The sequence below is a fragment of the Jaculus jaculus genome, chromosome 5, assembly GCF_020740685.1.
Source record: "Jaculus jaculus isolate mJacJac1 chromosome 5, mJacJac1.mat.Y.cur, whole genome shotgun sequence".
NCBI lineage: Eukaryota > Metazoa > Chordata > Mammalia > Rodentia > Dipodidae > Jaculus > Jaculus jaculus.
The window spans coordinates 99,662,378-99,684,583 of NC_059106.1; the positions used below are offsets into that span (position 1 = coordinate 99,662,378).

At 40.2% G+C, this 22,206-nt stretch overlaps 1 protein-coding gene across 2 annotated transcripts in view; it reads left to right on the forward strand.

Annotated features, from left to right (window-relative positions):
• Raver2 (ribonucleoprotein, PTB binding 2) overlaps window positions 1-22,206 on the forward strand; it is a 143,461-nt gene that overhangs the window by 117,737 nt on the left and 3,518 nt on the right. The window contains exons 10-11 of one of the 2 annotated variants that reach the window (XM_045150130.1): window positions 9,737-9,848; window positions 12,317-12,453. In XM_045150130.1, coding sequence (XP_045006065.1) covers window positions 9,737-9,848; window positions 12,317-12,453 — 249 coding nt within the window. The remainder of the gene's footprint in view (window positions 1-9,736; window positions 9,849-12,316; window positions 12,454-22,206) is intronic. The other variant, XM_004663168.3, reaches the window with a different exon arrangement.

A 22,206-nucleotide genomic window follows, 5' to 3' on the forward strand; every position in this document is an offset into this window, starting at 1 on the left:
CAGGGTTTCTATTGAGAAGTCTGAAGTAATTCTGATGCAGTTTCCTTTGAAAGTGGTGTGTTGTTTTTTCCTACCTGCTTTTAGGATTTTCTCTTTGGTGTCAATGTTTAGAGTCGTAATGATAATATGTCTTGGGGAGTTTCTCCTTTGTTATAGTCAGTTAGGAGTTCTGTTTGCTTCTTGTATCTTGATGGGCCTTTCTTTTAAGAGACAGGGGAAGTTTTCTTCAATTATTGTGTTAAATAAGTTCTCCATGCCTTTGGTCTGAAATTCTTCTTCTTCTGGTATTCCAATGATTCTGATATTAGGATGTTTAAGTGTATCCCACAATTCCCTCATGTTCTGTTCACAGGAACTTTTGAACTTACTGAAATTTTTGGACTCTCGAACTGTTTATTCCATCCTGTCTTCCAGATCAGAGTTTCTATCTTCCACTTCGCTGATTCTATTCTTTAGAGCCTCTAGCGAGTTTTGAACTTGTTCAATTAAGTTTGCATTTTCTACTACTTCACCTCATTTTTTGATTTTCTTGATGATTCTTGGAAATCATCCTTGCATTTCTTTATGTTTTCATTTAGTGTGGCCAGCTGATTTTTAAGGTCCTCTTTTTTTTCACTCTCCCTCAACTCTCTTAGCTCTCTTTGAATTCCTTCCAGTGTCTTATCATATTGCTCTAGCTTAGTGATGGTAGCATCCACATGATTATCTGTCCTTTGTAGCTTTCCTGCCAGTTCTAGCAGTAGGTTGGTCAGGGTTGCATTGCTCATAGCTTCCACTTGATGTTCTGATCCTAAACACTCTTCTGTGTTTTGGTTAGATGTAATCCTTGTTGGACTGGGTGATCTGTCTGGATTTTCTTGCATTTTATTTTTCATGTTATTTATTTTGCGCTGTGATCTACCCATGTCAGTGTATGGGCAGGTAGGTGGGTGGAGCAGCCTGGGCTATAGCTCAATGAGAATCCGAGGCAGCCTGGGGCAGTTGCAAGCAGCCTGGGTTTTTGCTCTCTCTTGCCAAAGCCGCCTACCTACTGCCTGACAGGGGTGCCAAAGTTGCCTGAATTCTCACCCAGTAATGCACCAAAGCTGCCTGCCTTCGAGTTTGAAAGGGGACTGAGGTAGCAAGCCCTGAAGCTGCCCAAACTCTGGCTGGGAACACTGGGTCCTGCAAAAAGTCTGTGCTCTCCCACCTCAGGGGAGTGGGGAATGGGTGGCGATGGACAGGTAGGGGATGGCACCTGAGCTGGCGCTAGTGACTCAGTGTGGGCTTGTGTGGCTCTTGCTGTGGGACTGGGCCTGCTGCATGTGCAATTGTAGTGCAGCACAGTTGACGCGGGCATGGGATCATACACAGCAGAGGCTGACTGGTGGGCAAGCGATTGGAGCACAGCAGCGGGGGGTGTGGCAGCTGCCTAATCATGGCAGAGGTGGCCCCCGTGGGTGTGTGAACTGAGCACAGCGTGGCAGGCCAACACACGCGATCAGAGCACAATGGCGGAGGTCCCCGAGTCAGTGCAGCGGCCTGGCGGGCGCCCGATTGGAGCACAGCCGCTTGGGGCGCGGGGCGCAGCAGCTGTATGGGTGGGGTTGACTACCCACCCGAGGGGGGATCTGTGATTCCCTGTTTCTCCCACTCTGTACCCTCCCCCTGGCAAGAAGACCCTGATAACCCTTAATTTCTTGCCTTTCTTTCCCTGGTATCTGCAGCTTAGCTAGGCAGTTGCCATCTTGGCCGGAAGTCGGGTTCCTCTTTTTCTATATCCTTGCCAGCATTTATAGTCATTTGTTTTCATGATGGTAGCCAGTCTAAAAGGAGTGAGATAGAATCTCAACGTAGTTTTAATCTGCATTTCCCTGATGACTAGGGATGCAGAACATTTTTTTTTAGATGCTTATATGCCATCCGTATTTCTTCTTTTGAGAACTTTCTATTTACTTCCATAGTCCATTTATTAATTGGCTTGTTTGATTTCTTATTATTTAATTTTTTGAGTTCTTTGTATATCCTAGATATTAATCCTCTATCAGATGTATAGCTGGCAAAGATTTTTTCCCGTTCTGTAGGTTGCCTCTTTGCTCTATTCACAGTGTCCTTTGCAGTATAAAATCTTTGTAATTTCACAAGGTCCCAGCAGTTTATCTGTGGTTTTATTGCCTGAGCAGTTGGGGTTATATTCAGAAAGTCTCTGCCAAGACCAGTATGTTTACGAGTTTCCCCTACTTTTTCCTCTAGCAGTTTCAGAGTCTGATGGTAAGGTCTTTAATCCATTTGGACTTAATTCTTGTGCATGGATAGACAGAAGAATTTATTTTTTCCTTCTACAAGTACATATCCAGTTTTCCAGTCCCATTTGCTGAAGAGGCTGTCTTTTCCCCCAATGAGTATTTTTGGCATTTTTGTTGAATATCAAGTGGCTATAGCTAACCAGACTTACATCTGGGTCCTCTATTCTGTTCCATTTATCTACATGTCTGCTTTTGTGCCAGTATCATACTGTTTTTATTACTGTGGCACTGTAGTACAGATTAAAATCAGGTATGACCACTAGCCATATTTTTGTTGCTCAATATTGTTTTAGATATTCAAGAATTTTTTTGCTACCAAATGAATTTTTGAATTGTTTTTTTTTTTCTTTCTATTTCTGTGAAGAATGCCCTTGGAATCTTGATGGAGATTGCATTGCGTAGATTGCTTTTGGTAAGATTGCCATTTCCACAATATTGATTCTTCACATCTAAGAACAAGGGATGTCTTTCCATTTCCTACTGTCTTCTGCCATTTCTTTCTTGAGTGTTTTAAAGTTTTCATTGTAGAGTTCCTTTACTTCCTTGCTAAGGTTTATTCCAAGGTACTTTATTATTTTATGCAATTTTAAATGGGAGTGATTCTCTCATTTCATCCTCTGTGGGCTTGTTGCTAGCATATAGGAAAGCTACTAATTTCTATGTATTTATTTTGTATCCTGCTACATGGCTGTAGGGGTTTATCAGTTTGCTGGTAGAGTCTTTAGGGTCCTTTATGTATAGAATCATGTCTTCTGCAAATAATGATATATTGATCTCTTTCATTCCAATTTGTATCCCTTTTATGTGTATCTCTTGCCTTATTGCTATAGCTAAGACTTCCAGTACTATATTAAATAAAATTGGGGACAGTGAACACCCTTGCCTTGTTCCTGATTTTAAGTGAAAAAGCTTCCAGTTTTTCTCCATTTAGTAATATGTTGGCTGTAGGCTTGTCATAAATAGCCTTTATTATGTTGAGATATGTTCCTTCCATTTCCAGTCTCTGTAGGACTTTTATCATGAAGGAATGTTGGATTTTGTCAAATGCTTTCTCTGCATCTAATGAGATGATCATGTGATTTTTTGTCCTGCAGACCATTTATATAATGTATTACATTTATCAACTTGCGTTTGTTGAACCATCCCTGCATTTCTGGGATAAAGCCTACTTGGTTGGGGTTAATAATCTTTCTATTATTTTCTTGTATTCTGTTTGTTTCTGGGATAAAGCCTACTTGGTTGGGGTTAATAATCTTTCTATTATTTTCTTGTATTCTGTTTGTTTCTGGGATAAAGCCTACTTGGTTGGGGTTAATAATCTTTCTATTATTTTCTTGTATTCTGTTTGTTGAGATTTTTTGCATCTGTGTTCATGAGGGAGATTGCTCTGTAATTTTTTTTTTTGTTGTTGTTGTTGTTCTATCTTTTCCTGATTTTGGTATCAGGGTAGTGTTGACTTCATAGAAGGAGTTTGGTAGGATTCCTTTTTTTTTTCCCCCCTATGGAAAATCTTAAGAAGCAGTGATGTTAGTTCTTCCCTGAAGGTGTGGTCAAATTCAGCAGTGAATCCATCTGGGCCTGTACTTTTTTTAGTTGAGAGATTTTTTTTTTTTTTTTTTTTTGGTTTTTCAAGGTAGGGTCTCACTCTAGCTCAGGCTGACCTGGAATTCACTATGCATTCTCAGGGTGGCCTCTAACTCACGGTGATCCTCCTACCTCTGCTTCCCAAGTGCTAGGATTAAAGGCATGCACCACCACGCCCAGCTTAGTTGGGAGATTTTTGATAACTGCCTGGATCTCAATATTTGTTATGGGTCTATTTAAGTGGTTAATCTTGTCTTGATTTAACTTAAGTGGGTCATATAAATCAAGGAAATCATCCATTTCTTTTGTATTTTCATACTTAGTAGAGTGTATGTTTTTATAGTATGTCCCTGTGATTTTCTGAATTTCTCTGGTATCTGTTGTGATGCTGCCTTTTTCATCTCTAATTATATTCATTTGTGTCTCTTCTCTCTTTCTTTTGGTCAGATTTGTTAAGGGTTTATCAATATTGTTTATCCTTTCAAAGAACCAACTCTTTCTTTCATTGATTCTTCAGATTGTTTTTAATTATTTTTATTTGTTTATTTGAGAGTGACAGACCCAGAGAGAAAGGCAGATAGAGGGACAGAGAATGGGCACACCAGGGCCTCCAGTCGCTGCAATTGAATTCAGATGTGTGTGCCCCTTGTGCATCTGGTTAACATGGGTCCTGGGAATTGAGCGTCAAACCGGGGTCCTTAGACTTCATAAGCAAGTCGCTTAACTGCTAAGCCATCTACCCAGCCCTGAATTGTTTTCTTGGTTTCCATTTCATTAATTTCTGCCCTAATCTTTATTATTTCTTCCCACTTACTGATTTTCAGTTTGCCTTGTTCATATTTTTCCAAGGTTAAGGTGAAGCATTAGGTTGTTTACTTGAGACCTTTGTAAATTTTTAATATAGGCACTGAAAGCTATAAATTTCCCTCTTAGGACTTCATTGTGTCCCAAAGGTTTTGGTATGTTGTGTTCTCATTATTGTTTGAATTTTTTTTATTTCCTTCTTGATTTCTTCATTGACCCCACTCATCATTTAGTACTGTATTGTTTAGTTTCCATGATTTTGTGTATGCTGTATAGCTTTTCTTGCTATTGACACGTAGTTTGATCCCATTGTGGTCAGACAGAATACAAGGAATTATTTCAATTTTCCTGTATTTGTTAAGATTTGCTTTGTGTCCTAATATATGGTCCATTTTAGAAAATGTTCCATGTGCTGCTGAAAAGAATGTGTATTCTGCAGCATTTGGATGAAATGTCCTGTATGTTTCTGTTAGGTCCATTCCTTCTATGACCTCATTTAGTCCAGATGCCTCTCTGTTTATTTTTTCCCAGGATGACCTGTCAATTGATGAGAGTGGGGTGTTGAAGTCACCCACTACCACTGTGTTTGGTGTTATCTGTGACCTTAGTTCTAATAGTGTTTGTTTGATGAAGTTGGGAGCCCCCATGTTAGGTGCATATATGTTTAGAATTATAATGTCCTCTTGTTGGAGTGTGCCCTTAATCAATATAAAGTGACTTTCCTTATCTTTCATAACTAATGTTGGACTGAAGTGTACCTTGTCAGATATTAGGATAGCAACAACTAATTGTTTTCTAGGCCCATTTGCTTGAAACATTGTTTTCCAACCTTTTACCCTAAGATAGTGTCCATCCTTTGTAGAAAGGTGGGTTTCTTGGAGACTACAAATTGAAGGATCCTGCTTTTTAACCCAGACTGCAAAGATATGTCTTTTGCTTGGGGCATTGAGGCCATTGGTATTAAGAGATATTATTGAAAGATGTGTATTTATTTTTGCCATTTTTTGTAGTTCTTCCGGTTTTACATTTGCTTTCTTTATTAAGTAGTATTTGAGTATGGTTTGTTTTTTTCCACATTCCTTGTATGTGTGTTTTTTTTTTCTCTTCAGCGTGGAGGATCCTTTCAAGTATTTTCTGTAAGCTGCTTTTGTCATGGAATGTCCTTATTTCTCTATTTGAAATGTATAGCTTTGCAGGAAAAAGTAACTTTGTTTGACAGTTGTTATCTTGCAGAACTTGGAATACATCACTCCAAGCTCTTCTGGCTTTTAAATTTGTGTTGAGTAATCTGCTGTAATCCTGATGGATTTACCTTTAAATGTAACTTGATTTTTCTGTCTAACTGCATTCAATATATTTTCTTTGGTTTGTATGTTTGGTAGTTTAATTATAATATGGCAAGGAGAGGTTCTTTCCAGGTTTTGTCTGTTTGGTGTTCTAAAAGATTCCTGTACTGCATTGATATCTCTTTCCCAATTTGGAGGATGTTTTCTTCTATGATTTTGTTGAAAATGTCTACTATGCCTTTGGAATGAAATTCTTCTTCTACTACATCCTGAATTCTTATGTTTGATCTTTTCATAGTGCCCTGAATATCTTGAATTTCCCATTCATACTTTCCTATTAGTTTCTTTCTCTTTGTTGGACTTTATTAGATCTGCTACCTGATCTTCTAGTTTAGATATCCTGTCCTCTCCTTCATCCATTCTACTGGTGAGATTTTCTACAGAGTTTATTTTATTTCATTGACTGTATTCTTCATTGCTAGTAATTCTGACTGGTTTTTCTTTATTATTTCTATTTTCTGATTTATGTCTTGTATTAACCTCTTTATTTCATTACAATGGTTTTCTGTGTCTTCTTTGATTTCTTTGATTTCCTCTTTCATTCCTTTGATTTCCTCTTTGACGTCTTTGAGCATGTTTATAGTCATTCTTTTGAAATCTTTCTCAGGCATTTCCTCTAAATCCACTGGAGGTCATTATTGTTGCATTAATGCTTTTTGGTGGATTTACATTGTCTTGATTTTTGGTGTTTTTTTTTGTTATAATGTATATATTTTTGCATCTTGGATTAATTTAATGCTTGGATTTTCTAATTAGACAATCAATCTGATGTTATATATCTTCAGGGTAGGAGCTTAAGGTGTTAGGTGTGGCTCTCAAGACTCTCAGAGTATCTATAAAAGTGGCCCTTGATATTGGGTTTGCCTTCTATGAAAGTATTCAAGTAGGCTGAGTGGAAGAAAATACAGGCAGGTTCTAAAATTTAACTAGCAGCACAGGATATATATGCAAGAGTAGGTATTGTGACAACCAAATTCTCTAACATAAAGTCATAGTCCCTTAGGTTATGTCTGTTGTCCCATAACCTTAATTCTGTGAACTAGGAGGCTAAGATTTCGGGTCTGTTGAGGGTTGCAAGTCAGCCTGTGACCAAAGGAGACCCTTCCCTAATGTATAACAGAAGAGGAAATAAAGCCACTATAAATCAGGAAGCAACAAATTACAAGCCCAAAATATAGCTTATTTAAGAATGGCAAATCTGACCATCCATCAGATTTAACATATAATTTATCCTGATATGGAAGGTGCAATTAGCACTTCTGATTCAAGCCTATATACCAGGCTTATTCGGTGAATAATGACCTGGTGTAATCCCAGTTACCTTTTGGGATGATTTTGGTCTTGGTTATGTTGTGCTCCTGCTTGGGTCCCTCTTTGGTGCACTGTGGGTTCAAGTAGGCTGGCTGGGTTGCTGGATCGCTGCTTTGGTCACCAGTGCTGGGTGCTGTGAGCTCCCTTCCCCAGGTCTCTGGTGCTTTCTGGTGCTTCTGTTGGTTATGAGGGAGGGGTGGTTGTGGATGGTGGTTGTAGTTCTCCCACTGGTCCACATGATTCTCTACCTCACGAGTTGCTCCTCTGTTGGTCGCTACAGTCCTCTGTTCACGTTTCTTGAGTTTGTGAGGAGCTCCGGTGTGATTGGAGAATCCCCTCATGTGGCTTTTCCTGTGGCTCAAGCTGAGCCTTGTGCTGTTGCCCCATGCACCTGCAGCCACCACTGCTGGAGCCACTTCTGCTGACTTATGTGGGCTCTAGATGCTCTGGATCTCTCTTACTTCTCTGCTACAATTGATAATTTCTTAAATACCTCACTTTTTAGTAAAAGAGTGTATTTTGCTGTTTTGTTGTTTTCTCCGCTAGGCTGCTTTGATGTGGTTCATATGCTGCCATCTTAAATGGAAGTCCTGCTTTCTTCTTTTTTTTTTTAAAGAAGTTAATTTTTTAGTTAGCATACAGTTTTAGGTATCATTCTGGCATTTTAAAATACAATTTGTTGTAATTGACTCCCTCTTCCCTTCCTCTCCCCCTTCTATCTCTTCCCTCCGTCTGTTTACCTGTCACATGTACTCTTTCGCCCTTCTTCTATCCTGTTCCTGGTCATCTCTTTATGCCCACTCATGGTTCCCATTCTAGCCTTTTAGGTTTTATCACATTTGTCTCCCTTGATATACATGCACATAGGTATCATAAGCTAGGATCTGCATATGAAAGAGAACATAGAATTTTTGTCTTTCTGAGTTTGGGTCATTTCTCTTAATATCATTCTTATTTTTGTAAGCAGAGAGAGAGGGGGGGGGAGGGAAGACAGAGAATGAGCACACCAGGGACTCCAGCCAGTGCAAATGAACTCCAGACTTTGTGCATTTGGCTATATGTTGGCACTAGGGAATCAAACCCAGGTTGTTGGGCTTTGGAAGCATGTGCCTTAAGTGCTGAGCATCTCTCCAGCTCTCTTAATTCTTTACAGGTTCTCCATTTTCCTACAAATCTCATCTTTCCATACCACTGAGTAGAATTCCATTGTGTATGTGTACTACATTTTCATTATCCCTTCCTCTGTTCATGGGCATCCAGGCTGGTTCTATTTCTTAGCTGTTGTAATGAGAGTGGCAATAAACAAGGATGTACAAGTTATCTCTACAGCAGAATATGAGTCCTTATGGTAAATGGCCAGGAGTGGTATGGCTGGATCATGTGGAAGTTATATGTTTAATTTTTTAGAGAACTCCATGCTGATTTCCATATGACTGTACTAGTTTCCTTCCCACCAGCAGTAGATAAGGGTTTCTCTTTCCCCACACCCTTGCCAATATTTATTCTAAGTCTTTTGTTAAAAGGGAATAAACAGAGACATTTAGAAGTCTTTTTGGTAGGTGTATGCTCTCCTTTAGGCCAGAGAACAGTTGAAGCTTCCCTGTAGGGTTGATGAATGTCTAAGCCATAGGCTTAAGACTATGTTTTATTACCAGGTATGAATGCCCTCCCACCAAGCATTTTTTATTCTTTTTTTTAGTTTTAATATTTTTCCTTTTTTAATTATCATTTTTAGAGAGAGAATTGGCATACCAGGGCCTCAGCTACTGAAGTCAAACTCCAGATGCTTGTGCTACCTAGTGGGCATGTGCAACCTTGCGTTTGCCTCACCTTTGTGTGTCTTGCCTACATGGGATCTGGAGAGTAGAACCTGGGACATTAGGCTTCGCAGACAAGTGCCTTAACTGCTAAGCCATCTCTAGCCCTGTTTTATTTATATTTATATTTATTTATATTTTTGAGAGAGAATATGTATGGATGTGCCCCATGCCACTGCAAACAAACTCCAGATACACTTGCCACTTTGTGCACCTGGCTTTATGTGGGTGCTAGGTAATAGAACCAGAGCCGGCAGGTTTTGCAAGCAAGCACCTATAACCATCTCCCTGTCTTTTACAAAGCTGAAAAAGCATAATAGGTGAAATTTAGTAATTTTAATTAGCAACCACAAATATTTCCTAAGTTTACAACATCAAAGATCAGGATCCATAAATCAAAAATTAAGCTTTCTGTATTCTTTATGCATTTTACTTGTTAAAGTTTAAAAATAAGCATATATTAATTGTACAAAATTAAAGATTCCATTGTAACAGTTTCATACATGGCATGTGTTTTACTTTTGATACAGTTCAATATTCCTTATTTTTATCCTTATTAAGTATCCCATCTTTTCTGGTTGATGACTAGACTGCCTCCAAGAACCAGACTTCACTCCTGGGAGAACCACCAAAAGAAATTCGACTCAGTAAAAATCCATATCTGAATTTGGCAAGTGTATTACCCAGTGTGTGCCTGTCATGTAAGTGAAGATGCTACATTAACACTGTGGAGTTAAACTGAAAACTTTCTGTAATAAGTTTTACTTTTGTTTTAACTTAGTGGGCACATACCTCTTGACCAAATTAAATCCTAACCTATCTTTATATTCACAAAAAGTTAATGAAAATTAAAACATGGAATAAACATGCATTTTGAAAGAAAACATTTTATAATAGTATTTTAATTGATAGCAGAACTGTTTTATTCAATTATTGAAATATCATTGATGTTGATGAAGGCAGTAAGTTATTTGGAAGTGCTATAGTTCCTTCCAGTCCCTATATAACCACTATTCTAATATTCACTACATATTCAGATTCCCCCATAATATATGATTACTCATCAGAAGAAATGTCACCAGTTAGGCCTTCAATTAGTGTGATTCCAACATTCATTCAAGTATAATCCTAAAAATGTCAATAGTGAGAGCCAAAAGAATATTATATGTGCAGCACAGGATTGGTTAAATAAATACTTCATCATCTCCAACAACCTTTTATGTGAGAGACAGAGAGAGAGGGAGGGAGGGAGAATTGGTGTACCAGTGCCTTCAGCCACTGCATTCTAACTCCAGGCACGTGCACCCCTTATGTGCTTGCATCACTGCATTTGGCTTATGTGGGCCCTGGAAAATCAAACATGAGTTCTTAGGCTTCACAGGAAAATGTTTTAACTGCTAAGCCACCTCTCTAGCCCTGAACCAACATTTTATGTGAAAAAGCAAATATACCCATAAAATGATTCCATTTGTGTTACAAAAAGTGATATATTCTTACAAGCATGTATTTGACTTTGTAAATGCATAAAGCTGGGGAAATACATTCTAAACTGTTACTTAAGAATGGGATTCAAAAAACACAACAAAAAAAAAATGCTGTAGTCAGGCATCAAAGTGCACGCCTCTAATCTCAGCACTCAGGAGGCAGGGGTAGGAGGATCGCTATGAGTTCGAGGCCAGCCTGAGACTATAATGTGAGTTCCAGGTCAGCCTGAGCTAGAGTGAGACTCTACCTCAAAAAAAAATAAATAAATAAAAGCATAGGCTTGAGGGTAGTGATCACTCAGCAGTTAAAGGTACTTGCCTGCAAAGCCTGACAGCCTGGGTTCAATTCCCAAGTACCCACATAAAGCCAGATGTTCAAAGTGGTGCATATGTCTGGAGTCTGCAGTGGCAGGAGGACCTGGATGCCCATATTCATTCTCTCCATCAAATAAATACCTGAATAAAACATTAAAAAGAGAATAAAATTGAAAGAAAAAAAGATTAAAGGTGACTGTCATTTATTTTATCTATTTGCAAGGAGAGAAAGAGAGAGGGAGGGAGGAGAATATGAGTGTGCCAGGGCCTCTAGCCACTGCAAAGGAACTCCAAATGCATGCACCACCACTTTGTGCATCTGGCTTTATGTGGGTACTGGGGAATCAAACCCGGGTCTTTAGGCATTGCAGGCAAGCACCTTAGCTACTGATCTCTCTCTCCAGCCCATGAATGTCAATTTTAATATACATCATTGGTATTTTATGAAGTATCCTCTTGAGCCCAAATATTATTTTATAATTTTCCTAAAGCCAGAGAAAAGTTAAATATGTTTCTAATATATTGGGTCTATATTGATCTCATCTAAAAGTTATGATTGTTACATTAACAAGGAAATACATATACATATTTTGGAGGGGATTGGTTTTTTGAGGTAGGGTTTCACTTTAGCTCAGGCTGACCTGGAATTTACTATGTAGTCTCAGGGTGGCCTCGAACTCATGATGATCCTCCTACCTCTGCCTCCTGAGTCCTGGGATTAAAGGTGTGCGCCACCATGCCTGGCTAGAATTTGTATTTTATATGCCTTGCTGCTTTAGAACTCTATGTATATGGGGCTTCAGATATAGCTCTGAGGTAGAGTACTTGCCTAGCATGCATGAGGTCATCGGAATTCTCAGTAAGGCAAAAATAAAAAAACTATGTCTGTAAATTTTAAATGTTCCCATAATTTTTTTTTTGAGGTAAACCCAATAGACTGGGATTTTTTTATGCAAGAGAAAGACAGAATTGGCATGCCAGGGGCTCCAGCCACTACAATTTGAACTCCAGATGCATGTGCCACCTTGTGCACATGTATGACCTTGCACATTTGTGTCACTGTGTGCATCTGGCTTACATGGGACCTGGGGAGTTGAACATGGGTCCTTAGGCTTTGCAGGCAAGTGCCTTAACTGCTAAGCCATCTCTCTAGTCCCATCATAATTATTTTATCCACATGGCAAGCTTCTGTTTTCAGTTGGTCCAAATGAATGAGGCAATATCTTGTATTGCATATAACTTTACCTAAGGAAATATATGTATATTGGCAAACTTCAATTGTGTTCCATTTGAAATATGCTAAGTCAATGAGTTTTATACTGTTTGTAATTTGTAATGAGCTGCCTAAATTCTGTTGGTTTTGTCTCTAGCAGCTTCTAGTAAAACCACTGTACCTAAGACTGGAATCGCAGGCAGCATTCTGGATGTGATCTCTCAGGGAAGTGAACCCCAGCACACACTGGAGAAGTGCATGGCTTATCCTCCAACTTTTGGTGACTATATACAGGTAAGTGATGATGAAATCATGACGGTATGTAGAAAGACTGGTTTATCTAGGTACTGAATTTACTGTATGTGAGATGAAGATTCCTTTACAGTTTTACAAATATAAAAATTCATAGGTCTCTATGTGATGTTTCTTGCTTACTACACCATTTGAAATTCAGAAATGAGCCAGGCATGGTGGCACATGCCTTTAATCCTAGTGCTCGTGGGGCAGAGGTAAGAGGATTACCATGAGTTCGAGGCTACCCTGAGACTATATAGGGAATTCCAGGTCAGCCTGGAAGCAAGACCCTACTTCAAAAAATAAAAAAATTCAGGAATGCGTTCAAGAGACTGATTACTTTGTACCAGGTGTTTGCACTTGTAGCCCGCCACCTGTTTTATTAATCAAATTCTGTTGTATGTAGCCATATCTGTTCATTTACATGTTTTGCTTTTAAAATATTAATTTTTATGGAGGGAGAGAGAAAGAAGAGGAAGAGAGAGAGAGAATGGGCATTCCAGGGCCTACAGCCGCTGCAAATGAACTCCAGAACATGCACCACTTTGTGCATCTGGCTTACATGGGTACTTCAGTCCTTAGGCTTGCTCAGAACAGAAAGCCTCAATGGAGTTTTGGAAAATTTAGGGGTCCCCAGAAGTGGCAGATAACATCTGAGGCATAGAATGGCTGACTAGTAGCTTTTGAGACAAGTTGGGGAGTTAGGTGCCTGTGGGGCTATTGAAGAGCTCTGACATTTACCTGGGAACCTTACCATGACTATGTAGAAGGTTGTACACATTCTTAGGAGAGACCTGAGCTCTCCTTGTTAGATCACTGAGTTAGCGCTCAATCAGAAACAAACATCAGCTGCCTGGCTGAGTGTTGGAGGCTGACTCAGCACACACGGCCCCTCTGTAAACTCTGGGTGTTGAAGAAAGTCTGTCTAGTCATTGTCTGACCACCTGTACAGTCTACAATGGCACACACAGCGAGGAGGACAGGTTTCACCTAATAAGTTCAGAAAAGTTACTGAGCAGTAACAAAACCCAATACCACATTGTGTTACTTTAAATGACCAACAGTTTTCAACAACAACAAAAAAGGCCTGTGCAAAAGATAAGGGAATATGGCTTATACATGGGGAGGGGGAGAGCAAATAATATAAAATGTCCATAGGGAGTCCCAAATATTGGATCTATTAGACAAAGATTTAAACTCTTCCAAGAATCAAGCTGAGCCATAGGTAAATGACTCAAAGTAAATATGAGGATTGTGTCACACAGGATAGAGTATCAAAAGAGGGCATGATAAAGTAGAATCAAATAGGTCTGAGAGATGGCTCAGGAGTAGACATGCTTCCTGTGCAAGCATGAGGGCCTAAGACTGCCCAAATTCAAATTTCTAGATCCCATGTAAGCAGCTGGGTGTGGCCATGCCTGCCTATACCCCTCAGTCCCACAGGGGAGCAGAGATCCAAGAATCTGCCAAGCCCACAAGTCCACAAACTCCAGAATTAGTAAAAGGAGACTCGGGCTCAAAACAAGTCCAGACTGAAGGGTGATGGAACAGGACACTCAATGTTCTACTCTAGCCACTGCAGGAAACGACCTCTGCCACAGGGGAGCCTATGGGCCCTCGCAAGGGGATATATGTACATACATGACACACAAGCAAGAAATAAATGTTAAAAATAAAATCAAGCCAGGCGTGGTGGTACACGCCTTTAATTCCAGCATTTGGGAGGCAGAGGTAGGAAGATCACCATGAATTCAAGGCCACCCTGAGACTACATAGGGAATTCCAGGTCAGCCTGGACTACAGTGAAACCCTACCTCGAAAAACCAAAATAAAATAAAATAATAATAATAATAAATAAAATAAAATAGAAATTTCAAGTTTGAACTTTTTTTGAGGTAGGGTTCCACTCTAGCCCAGACTGACCTGGAATTCACTATGTTGTCTCAGGCTGGGCCTCTAACTCACAGTGATCCTTCTACCTCAGCCTCCTGAGTGCTGGGATTAAAAGCGTGTGTCACCATGCCCGGCTCAAGTTTGAAAATTTTAATATGCCGAAGTGAAAAATTCATCAGGGATTGCGACTGAGACAGATTTGAAAGGTAGAAGAATCAACAGACATGGAACATGAGTCACTTGAGATTGTCCAAACTGAGAAGCAGAAAGAAAAATGAACCACAGGCAGATGTGGGAAAACCAGAACCTTCATACATTGTTGAGGGAAATGTAAATGATGTCACTGTTTTGTTACTCAAAATGTCAACTACCGTAAGTCCCTGAAATTTCTATTATCAGGGAGTATTTTTTTTTCCAGGTAGGATCTCACTCTAGCTCAGGGTGACCTGGAATTCACTATAGTCTCAGGGTGGCCTTGAACCCATAGTGATCCTCCTACCTCTGCCTCCCGAGTGCTGGGATTAACGGCGTGCACTACCACGCCCAGCTAATTTCTTTTTTTTAAGTTTGAGTGCTGGGATTAAAGGCATACGCCACCATGCCCAGCTTAGCATTTCTTTTCTGGAGTGATGAAAATGCTCTAGAATTAGCTTGCGACAATTACACAACTTTGTACATATCAATAAATATTAAGACTACAATATTTGGGCTGGAGAGATGGCTTAGCAGTTAAAGAGCTGGCTTGCCAAGCCTAAGGACCCATGTCAACTCTTCGGATCCCATGTAAGTCAGACACACAAGGGGGTGCAAGCATGCAAGGTCACACATGCACACAAGGTGGTGCACATGTGAAGTTCAATTACAGTTGCTGGAGGCTCTGGCACACCAATTCTCTCTCTTTCCCCCTCTCTTGCATTAAAAAAAGACTGCAATATTTAAAAAATTGTATGTGCCATGATGCAGGACTGGAGGTCAGAGGACAACTATGAAGTATCTGTGTTTCACCTTCTTTAACACAAGGTCTCTTGCTACTGTATAAAAACTTCTAGACTGCAGAAGTAAAGCAGACTAACTGGCTTGTGAGCTTTGGTTTCTCCTGGCTCCACCTCCCATTGTCATGAGTATGTTGGGATCACAGATCCATGTGCCACTTTGTATCTGGCTTTACACAGGTGCTGGGGAATTGAACCCTGGTTGGCAGGCTTTGCAAGAAAGTGTTTTAACCTTTAAGCCATCACCCAATTCCTCTGATATTTTTAGAAGCAGCTTTAACATGGAGTCCGGATTAAAGAGATGGCTGGACAGTTAAAGGCTCTTGTTTATAAAGCCTGATGAACCAGGTTCAATTCCCCAGTACCAATTTAAAGCCAGATGCATAATGTGGCACATGTGTCCGGAGTTCTTTCACAGTGGGAGGAGGCTGTGATTCTCCCATTTTCCCTCTCTTTCTACTATGTATATTTTAAAAAGAAAGTAAGTTAGAACATAAATTATTTTAAAATTTAGTAGCATATGTAAAAGTATTTTGATCTGAAATATCGTGTTAATTTGTGTATGTAAAGTCAAGTTTCAGATTCTGCACCACCTGGCTGGGAGTAGTCCTTACTTAAGCAGGAAAGCTGAGCCAACTTGTCAAATATTTAGTACTTGACTCTATCATCAAATTAAGACCTGACAAAAAATTCTCCCTGTTCCATTTTATGAGGATATATTATAAATATATCCTCATATATTATATATTATATATAATATATAGATATATTATATTATATTATATTGCATTACATTATATTATATTATAAATATATCCTCATATATTATAAAGTAGGTCAAAATTTATCTTCTGCAACTTTCAGGACAGTTACATAGTTTGTGCTATGTCTGTCTAAACTGACTTGGATTTTTCATTCAATACAGTGGTATACTTCCACTGTGCTCTTGTTTCCCTGGCTACAGGGACTGTTCCTGCCAGGAAAGCAGCCACAGAATGTGTGATAGAGAAAAGGAACAAAGCCCAAAATAAGGAAAAAGCCTGCAAGGTGCCTGCTCCCTCATATTGCCCAATGCTGCCACCTAATGAGAAAATTATTCAAAAGCACATTATTTTGTGTGGCCCATTGCCAAGGAGAGTTTCCGTTAATTAATTCCATTAATTTGTACAATTAAATAAACTTAAGATGTGTAACTTTATAGCTTGTGGCCACTGAAAGTCGTGAGGTGATTGTTTCTCACACTGTTCCCATTATGGTACAATAGTTTATTTTTTGGTTTTTTGAGGTAGGGTCTCACTCTGGCCCAGGCTAACCTGGAATTAACTTTGTAGTCTCAGGGTGATCCTCCTACCTCTGCCTCCAGAGTGCTGGGATTAAAGGCGTGTGCCACCACGCCCGGCTGACTTTTTTTTTGTTGTTATTAGAGCAGTCATTTAGTCCAATGTTGGACCCAGCTGTTATGCTGATAAAAAACTAGTAGCTGCCGGGGCGTGGTGGCGCATGCCTTTACTCCCAGCACTGGGGAGACAGAGGTAGGTGGATCACCATGAGTTCGAGGTCACCCTGAGACTACATAGTGAGTTCTAGGTCAGCCTGGGATAGCATGAGACCCTACCTCGAAAAACCAAAAAATAAAAATTAAAAAAAAAATAGCTAAGAGACCAACAGGAACGTGAAGGAAAACATCGGCTTACATGTATATGTGAGAGATCTTTTAAAATTACATCACTTGATGTCACGAATTAGACAGCAATTTTTAACCTTGATCATCAGGCAAAGAACTCATGTTTCCATGACTGGAGTGTGACAGCTGGACTGGAGACTGTAAGAAGGTGGTTTGAGGGTCAGACTGCACTTCCTCATAAGATTTATAATGTTATAATTATAATAATGCGCTAATAATGTTAGTTCTTCCTCCATCACAACTTGGACCCAGAGACAAACTTAAAAAAAGTGAAATGAGGCTATAGCTTGTAAAGGTGAGCCCCAAAAGTACCAAATAGAGGCAGCATTTTCTAGAAATAATTTGACTTTGCATTTAAAGGGCAGTGTGCCCTTCCCCCACCCCAACTTTCCTTTCAGAGGAGTCCTGTTAACCAGGAAGCACATTTATATACCTGAGCTGGCGGCAGATGGGCCCAGAGAGGGGCAGTGGTGGGGGTGTTCTTCTCTGTCAACATTAGCATGACAGGTGCCTCAGATGTCTCCATCAGGGACATCAAGAGTCTGCTTTCTAGAATTTTAAAAAAAATTTAAATTATTTATTAATTTATTTATATTTGTTTTTTCTAGGTAGAGTCTCACTCTTAACTCAGGCTGACCTGGAAAATTCACTATGTAGTCTCAGGGTGGCCTCAAATTCCTGAGTGCTGGGATTAAAGGCATGTGCCACCATGCCCAGCAATTTTTTTTTTTTTTTTTTTGAGAGAGAGAGAGAATGGGCACACCAGGGCCTCCAGCCACTGCAATGAAGTACAGGTTCATGCACCACCTTGTGCATCTGGTTACATCATGGGTCCTGGGGAATTGAACCTGGGTCCTTTGGCTTTTCAGGCAATCACCTTAACCACTTAGCCAACCCTCTAGCCCTCTTGAATTTATATTAGAGCTTTTAACTTTTTTTTCCCACTCAAGCCTGATATATCGGCTTTTTTTAAAAATGGGGGCGGGCAGGTGAGAGAATTGGTGCACCAGGGCCTCCAGCCACTGTAATCGAACTCTAGATGTGTGCGCCACCTTATGCGCATGTGCGATCTTGCCCACTTGAATTACCTTGTGCATCTGGCTTATAAGGGACCTGGAGAGTTGAACATGGGCCCTTAGGCTTCACAGGTAAGAATCTTAGTTGCCAAGCCCTCTCTACAGCCCAAGAGCTTTTACCTTTTAAATATTTTCCAAATTCATTTGCATGTGTATGCATTCTAGGGACTCTTGCTGCTGCAAACAAATGCCCATCTGGCTTTACATGGGCAGCTGGAGAAATGAACCCAAGCTTGGAGGCTTTGCAAACAAGCACCTTAGCCATCTCCCCATCCCCATTATAAGAGCTTTAAAAAGCAGTGCTAGGTCTAATTACTGATATGAGCCTAAAATTGAGTTGAAGAGACATAGCAAATATTAAACTTTGGCTGTCAAAAAACAAGATTGACATTACCTTTCCACATTCACTTGTAAATAAATGGAATAAAAGTATGTCTAACTTTACATAAAAGATTTGCTTTAGCAAAAGAAAGGTGGTATGAGTCTTTTTAATTCAAAAATAAAATTGCAACTGCATAGATACAGAATGGATGGCTTTCATGGTAAATGGATGAAATGACTGGATTATACTGTGACAGTTGAAGGAGCCCATTAGTTCCAGCTTCCTAGCAACAGAGTAAGTGCCTAAAGCAAAACCACCATCACCTTTGCATTACCAGGTACTGGGCAGATTATATTGTCCCATCCTGTTATGTCACAAGTCATGCTGCAGGAGCCACTGCATGAAAGAGCTAGAGAAATATGCTTACAAAATATTTCTCGAAAGGAATGGATATAGTCAGTATATCAGACAGATTGAGGTTCACTGAGATAAACTTCCAGACCAGGTACAGTTACGGAGGAAGAAATATTTATTGAAGCTTACAGATCCAGGGGAAGTTCCATAATGGCAGAAGAAGCTGGCCTGCCTTCACAGGACCAAGCAGAGAGAGAGAAGCACAAGCCAAAAGCCAAAAGCCACACAGCACACTTCAGGAACTCCAGCTAGGCACACTTTACATATCTTTAGATTGAAATCTGAAACCCACCACCACACCTTAAGATCCACCCAGTGATACTGCCTCCAGCCAGGTGGCTGCAAATGCAAACTACAAACAATTAAAAAAATGAATATATTGGGTGCCACCTATTCAAACTACCACATTCCGCCCCGGCCCCCAGTACATTTATAACCATCACACATTGTAAACTACTCAGTTCAATTTCAAAGGACCCCACAGTCTTGACCAATTTAAGATACTAAGTCCTGTAAAATCAAACAAGTTAAATACTTCCAACATATAAAGGTACAGAGTAAACATTTTCACCTGGTATAAGGCATAGCAAGGAGAGACTAAAACAATACAAACTCAACCACCATCAAACAAACATCAAACTTCTGCAGTTCAAGTCCAATACAACCAAAGACTGACAGTCTCCAGATTTTCCAATTCCACCCCTCCAGCTGGGCCAGGGAATACTTCCATCCCAGGCCAACAGTGCACTCCATGGTAGTGTTTGCATAGTCCTTCCTGGTATATCCAAAACATCTTGAGGTCTTCATGCAAACTATGGTCTATCTTCCCAAAGCTCTTTCAGCCTATCAGGGAATCAGGCCCTACCTCATGGTGCATCTCATCAGCAGCTCCTGGAACCATGTGCAATTCATGACCACTCCTCGCATTTTTCATGCTTCTGAAACCAATATCAGGTGTGCAGGACACAGCCATATTCTTAATTCACAAAGTAAATCATAACCTTGAAAAGCAGGTTCCTTCTCTAATCAACTCTTTCCAGAAGTGTTTGCATTTCTATGATAGTCTTTCCTCAGGCATCCTTTCCATGGTAAAGCAATTGGACCATCTTCCTTTAAGATTGCTAATGTGTTTGACAATAGCAGATTCAGTAACCTAAAACCAGTCTCAGTGCCTGTAATTTTAACTTGCTTGAGGTTTCCCAGCTTAAAATGTTAAATCTCTCAGTCCAATATCTCTAGCCAAGCACATCAGTCCATTACAAATTTAACCTTGATAAAACTCTCTGGGCCTGGACAGCAGGATGCAGCCAGCCCTTATACCAGTAGCCCAGTTCCAACGAAGTCCTCTGTAGTCTTTCCTTCTCCTTAGAAAGCTCATAAGACATGCCTCGAAGTTCAATACTGTCTGCATTTAGCATTCTCAAACTCTCATCAGAGTACTCCATAATACATGGCTTACCACTCCAGAAGGCATCTTCAGTTGCAAGCACCATGTCCATGCCTATTCCTCTAAAACAAAGGTTCCAAAAGATCAATATCCACATGGTCTGGTTCATCTCAGTCCACTCCTCGGTACCAAGTTCTGTATCAGACAGATACAGGTTCACTGAGATAAACTTCCAGACCAGGCAGTTATGGAGGAAGGGATATTTATTGACACTTACAGATACAGGGGAAGTTCCAAAATGGCAGAAAAAGTTGGCCTGCCTTCACAGGACCAAGCAGAGAGCATAAGCCAAAAGCCTCAGAGCACACTTCAGGAACTCCAGCTAGGCACACTTTACGTATCTTTAGATTGAAATCTGAAACCCACCACCACACCTTATGATCCACCCAGCAACACTGCCTCCAGCCAGGTGCAAACTACAAACAATAAAAAACTGAATATATTGGGGACCATCTATTCCAACTTCCACAGTGTTCACCTGAGCACCTAACTTGGGGCAGGTGTGCTGTTTTACACACAAAGGATATTACCATAAACCAAGTAGATAAAAATCCGTACAAAAAAGTAGTAGAATGGCATATATGTATGAAAATGCCATGATGAAACCTGTTACTTTGTATGCGAAAGTAAAACAAAACTTTTTAATCCTTAAAATAATGGATTGTACATGTGGGGAGAAGTTAGAAAAATTAGTAAATAAATATCAAGATGGAGGCCAGTCAGAAAAGCTCTGCAGTTTAAATGTCTACTAAAGGCTCAATGTACAATGGGTCTTTGGGCAAAGACAAGATGTTTAGAGTATGTATCACCTGAATGTGTGACATGCATTCCAAGGAGACATTAACAAGTGCAAAGGCACTTTGAAGGAAACATACTTGACATGTTAAAGGAATAAGGAGAGTGTGCTAGGGCAGGGGAAAAGTGAACATTGTGGAATAGGAGATGAAGACATAGTGGGTAGGGAGCTAATGAGATTGTGTAGGACCTATTAGGGCCTCATATTACTTCAATTTTACTCTGAACAGTGACTGCAGAACATAGCAAGTTAGAAAACAATTATGTATAATACAAGTGAAAATGATGTGAGCTGGACCATGAGTGCCAGGATGTGGTCAGTGTAGAGTGAGAAGTGGCTGGTATTGAAGCATTTTTGGAAGGTTAACAAGATTTACTGAGAGTAGGAGGAGATAGCAGTTGTCCTGTGGTGGGGAGGAATCTGAGTGCAGCAGCCTTTAAGCACAAGTGGCACTCAATCTGGAAGTATAAGATGCTCGGTTGATATGCTGTTGCTGCTGGTCTCTGCACACAAGCCAACATGGAGGAAAGGGGTGACAAGGGACACAGAACCATCAGACTCATGTCACTTGCTATAAATTGTATGGCTGGTTGAGGGTTATCAAGGAATGAAGGTAATAAAAGAGACCACTGGTCGGTGACTACTCTTTGGATTTCTTGATGAAATGCATGCATATCTAAGATGCAGGACTCGCTGGCTTTCTATGTGATGTTTGGGATTGAACCCAGGGCCTTACAATGCTCCAGCAAGTGCTCTGTTACTGAGCCACACCCAAGTCCTGTCATGCCTGATAGGAATAATGAAGGATTGACTACTGTCTACAGGGAGTTATGACAGGCAGCCTCCATTCTTCCAAGTTGACTGTTTTAAAAATTAAAGTCACTGTTGAATCAAAAGCAACTCCATGGGAAAAGCCTCCTGCATGTTGAGACAGCTGAAACACTCCTCCCATCCAGTCATTTTTACTCTGTGTACCCTGCTTCAGCAAACATGTTAAATACTTGTGAAAACAAGAACTAAGAGAGAAGATCACAGGTTATGGACAGGGGAGATAGCTCAACAGTTAAAGGTGGCTGCTTGCAAACCCTTCCAGCCTGGGTTCACTTTCCCAGTACCCACATAAAGCCAG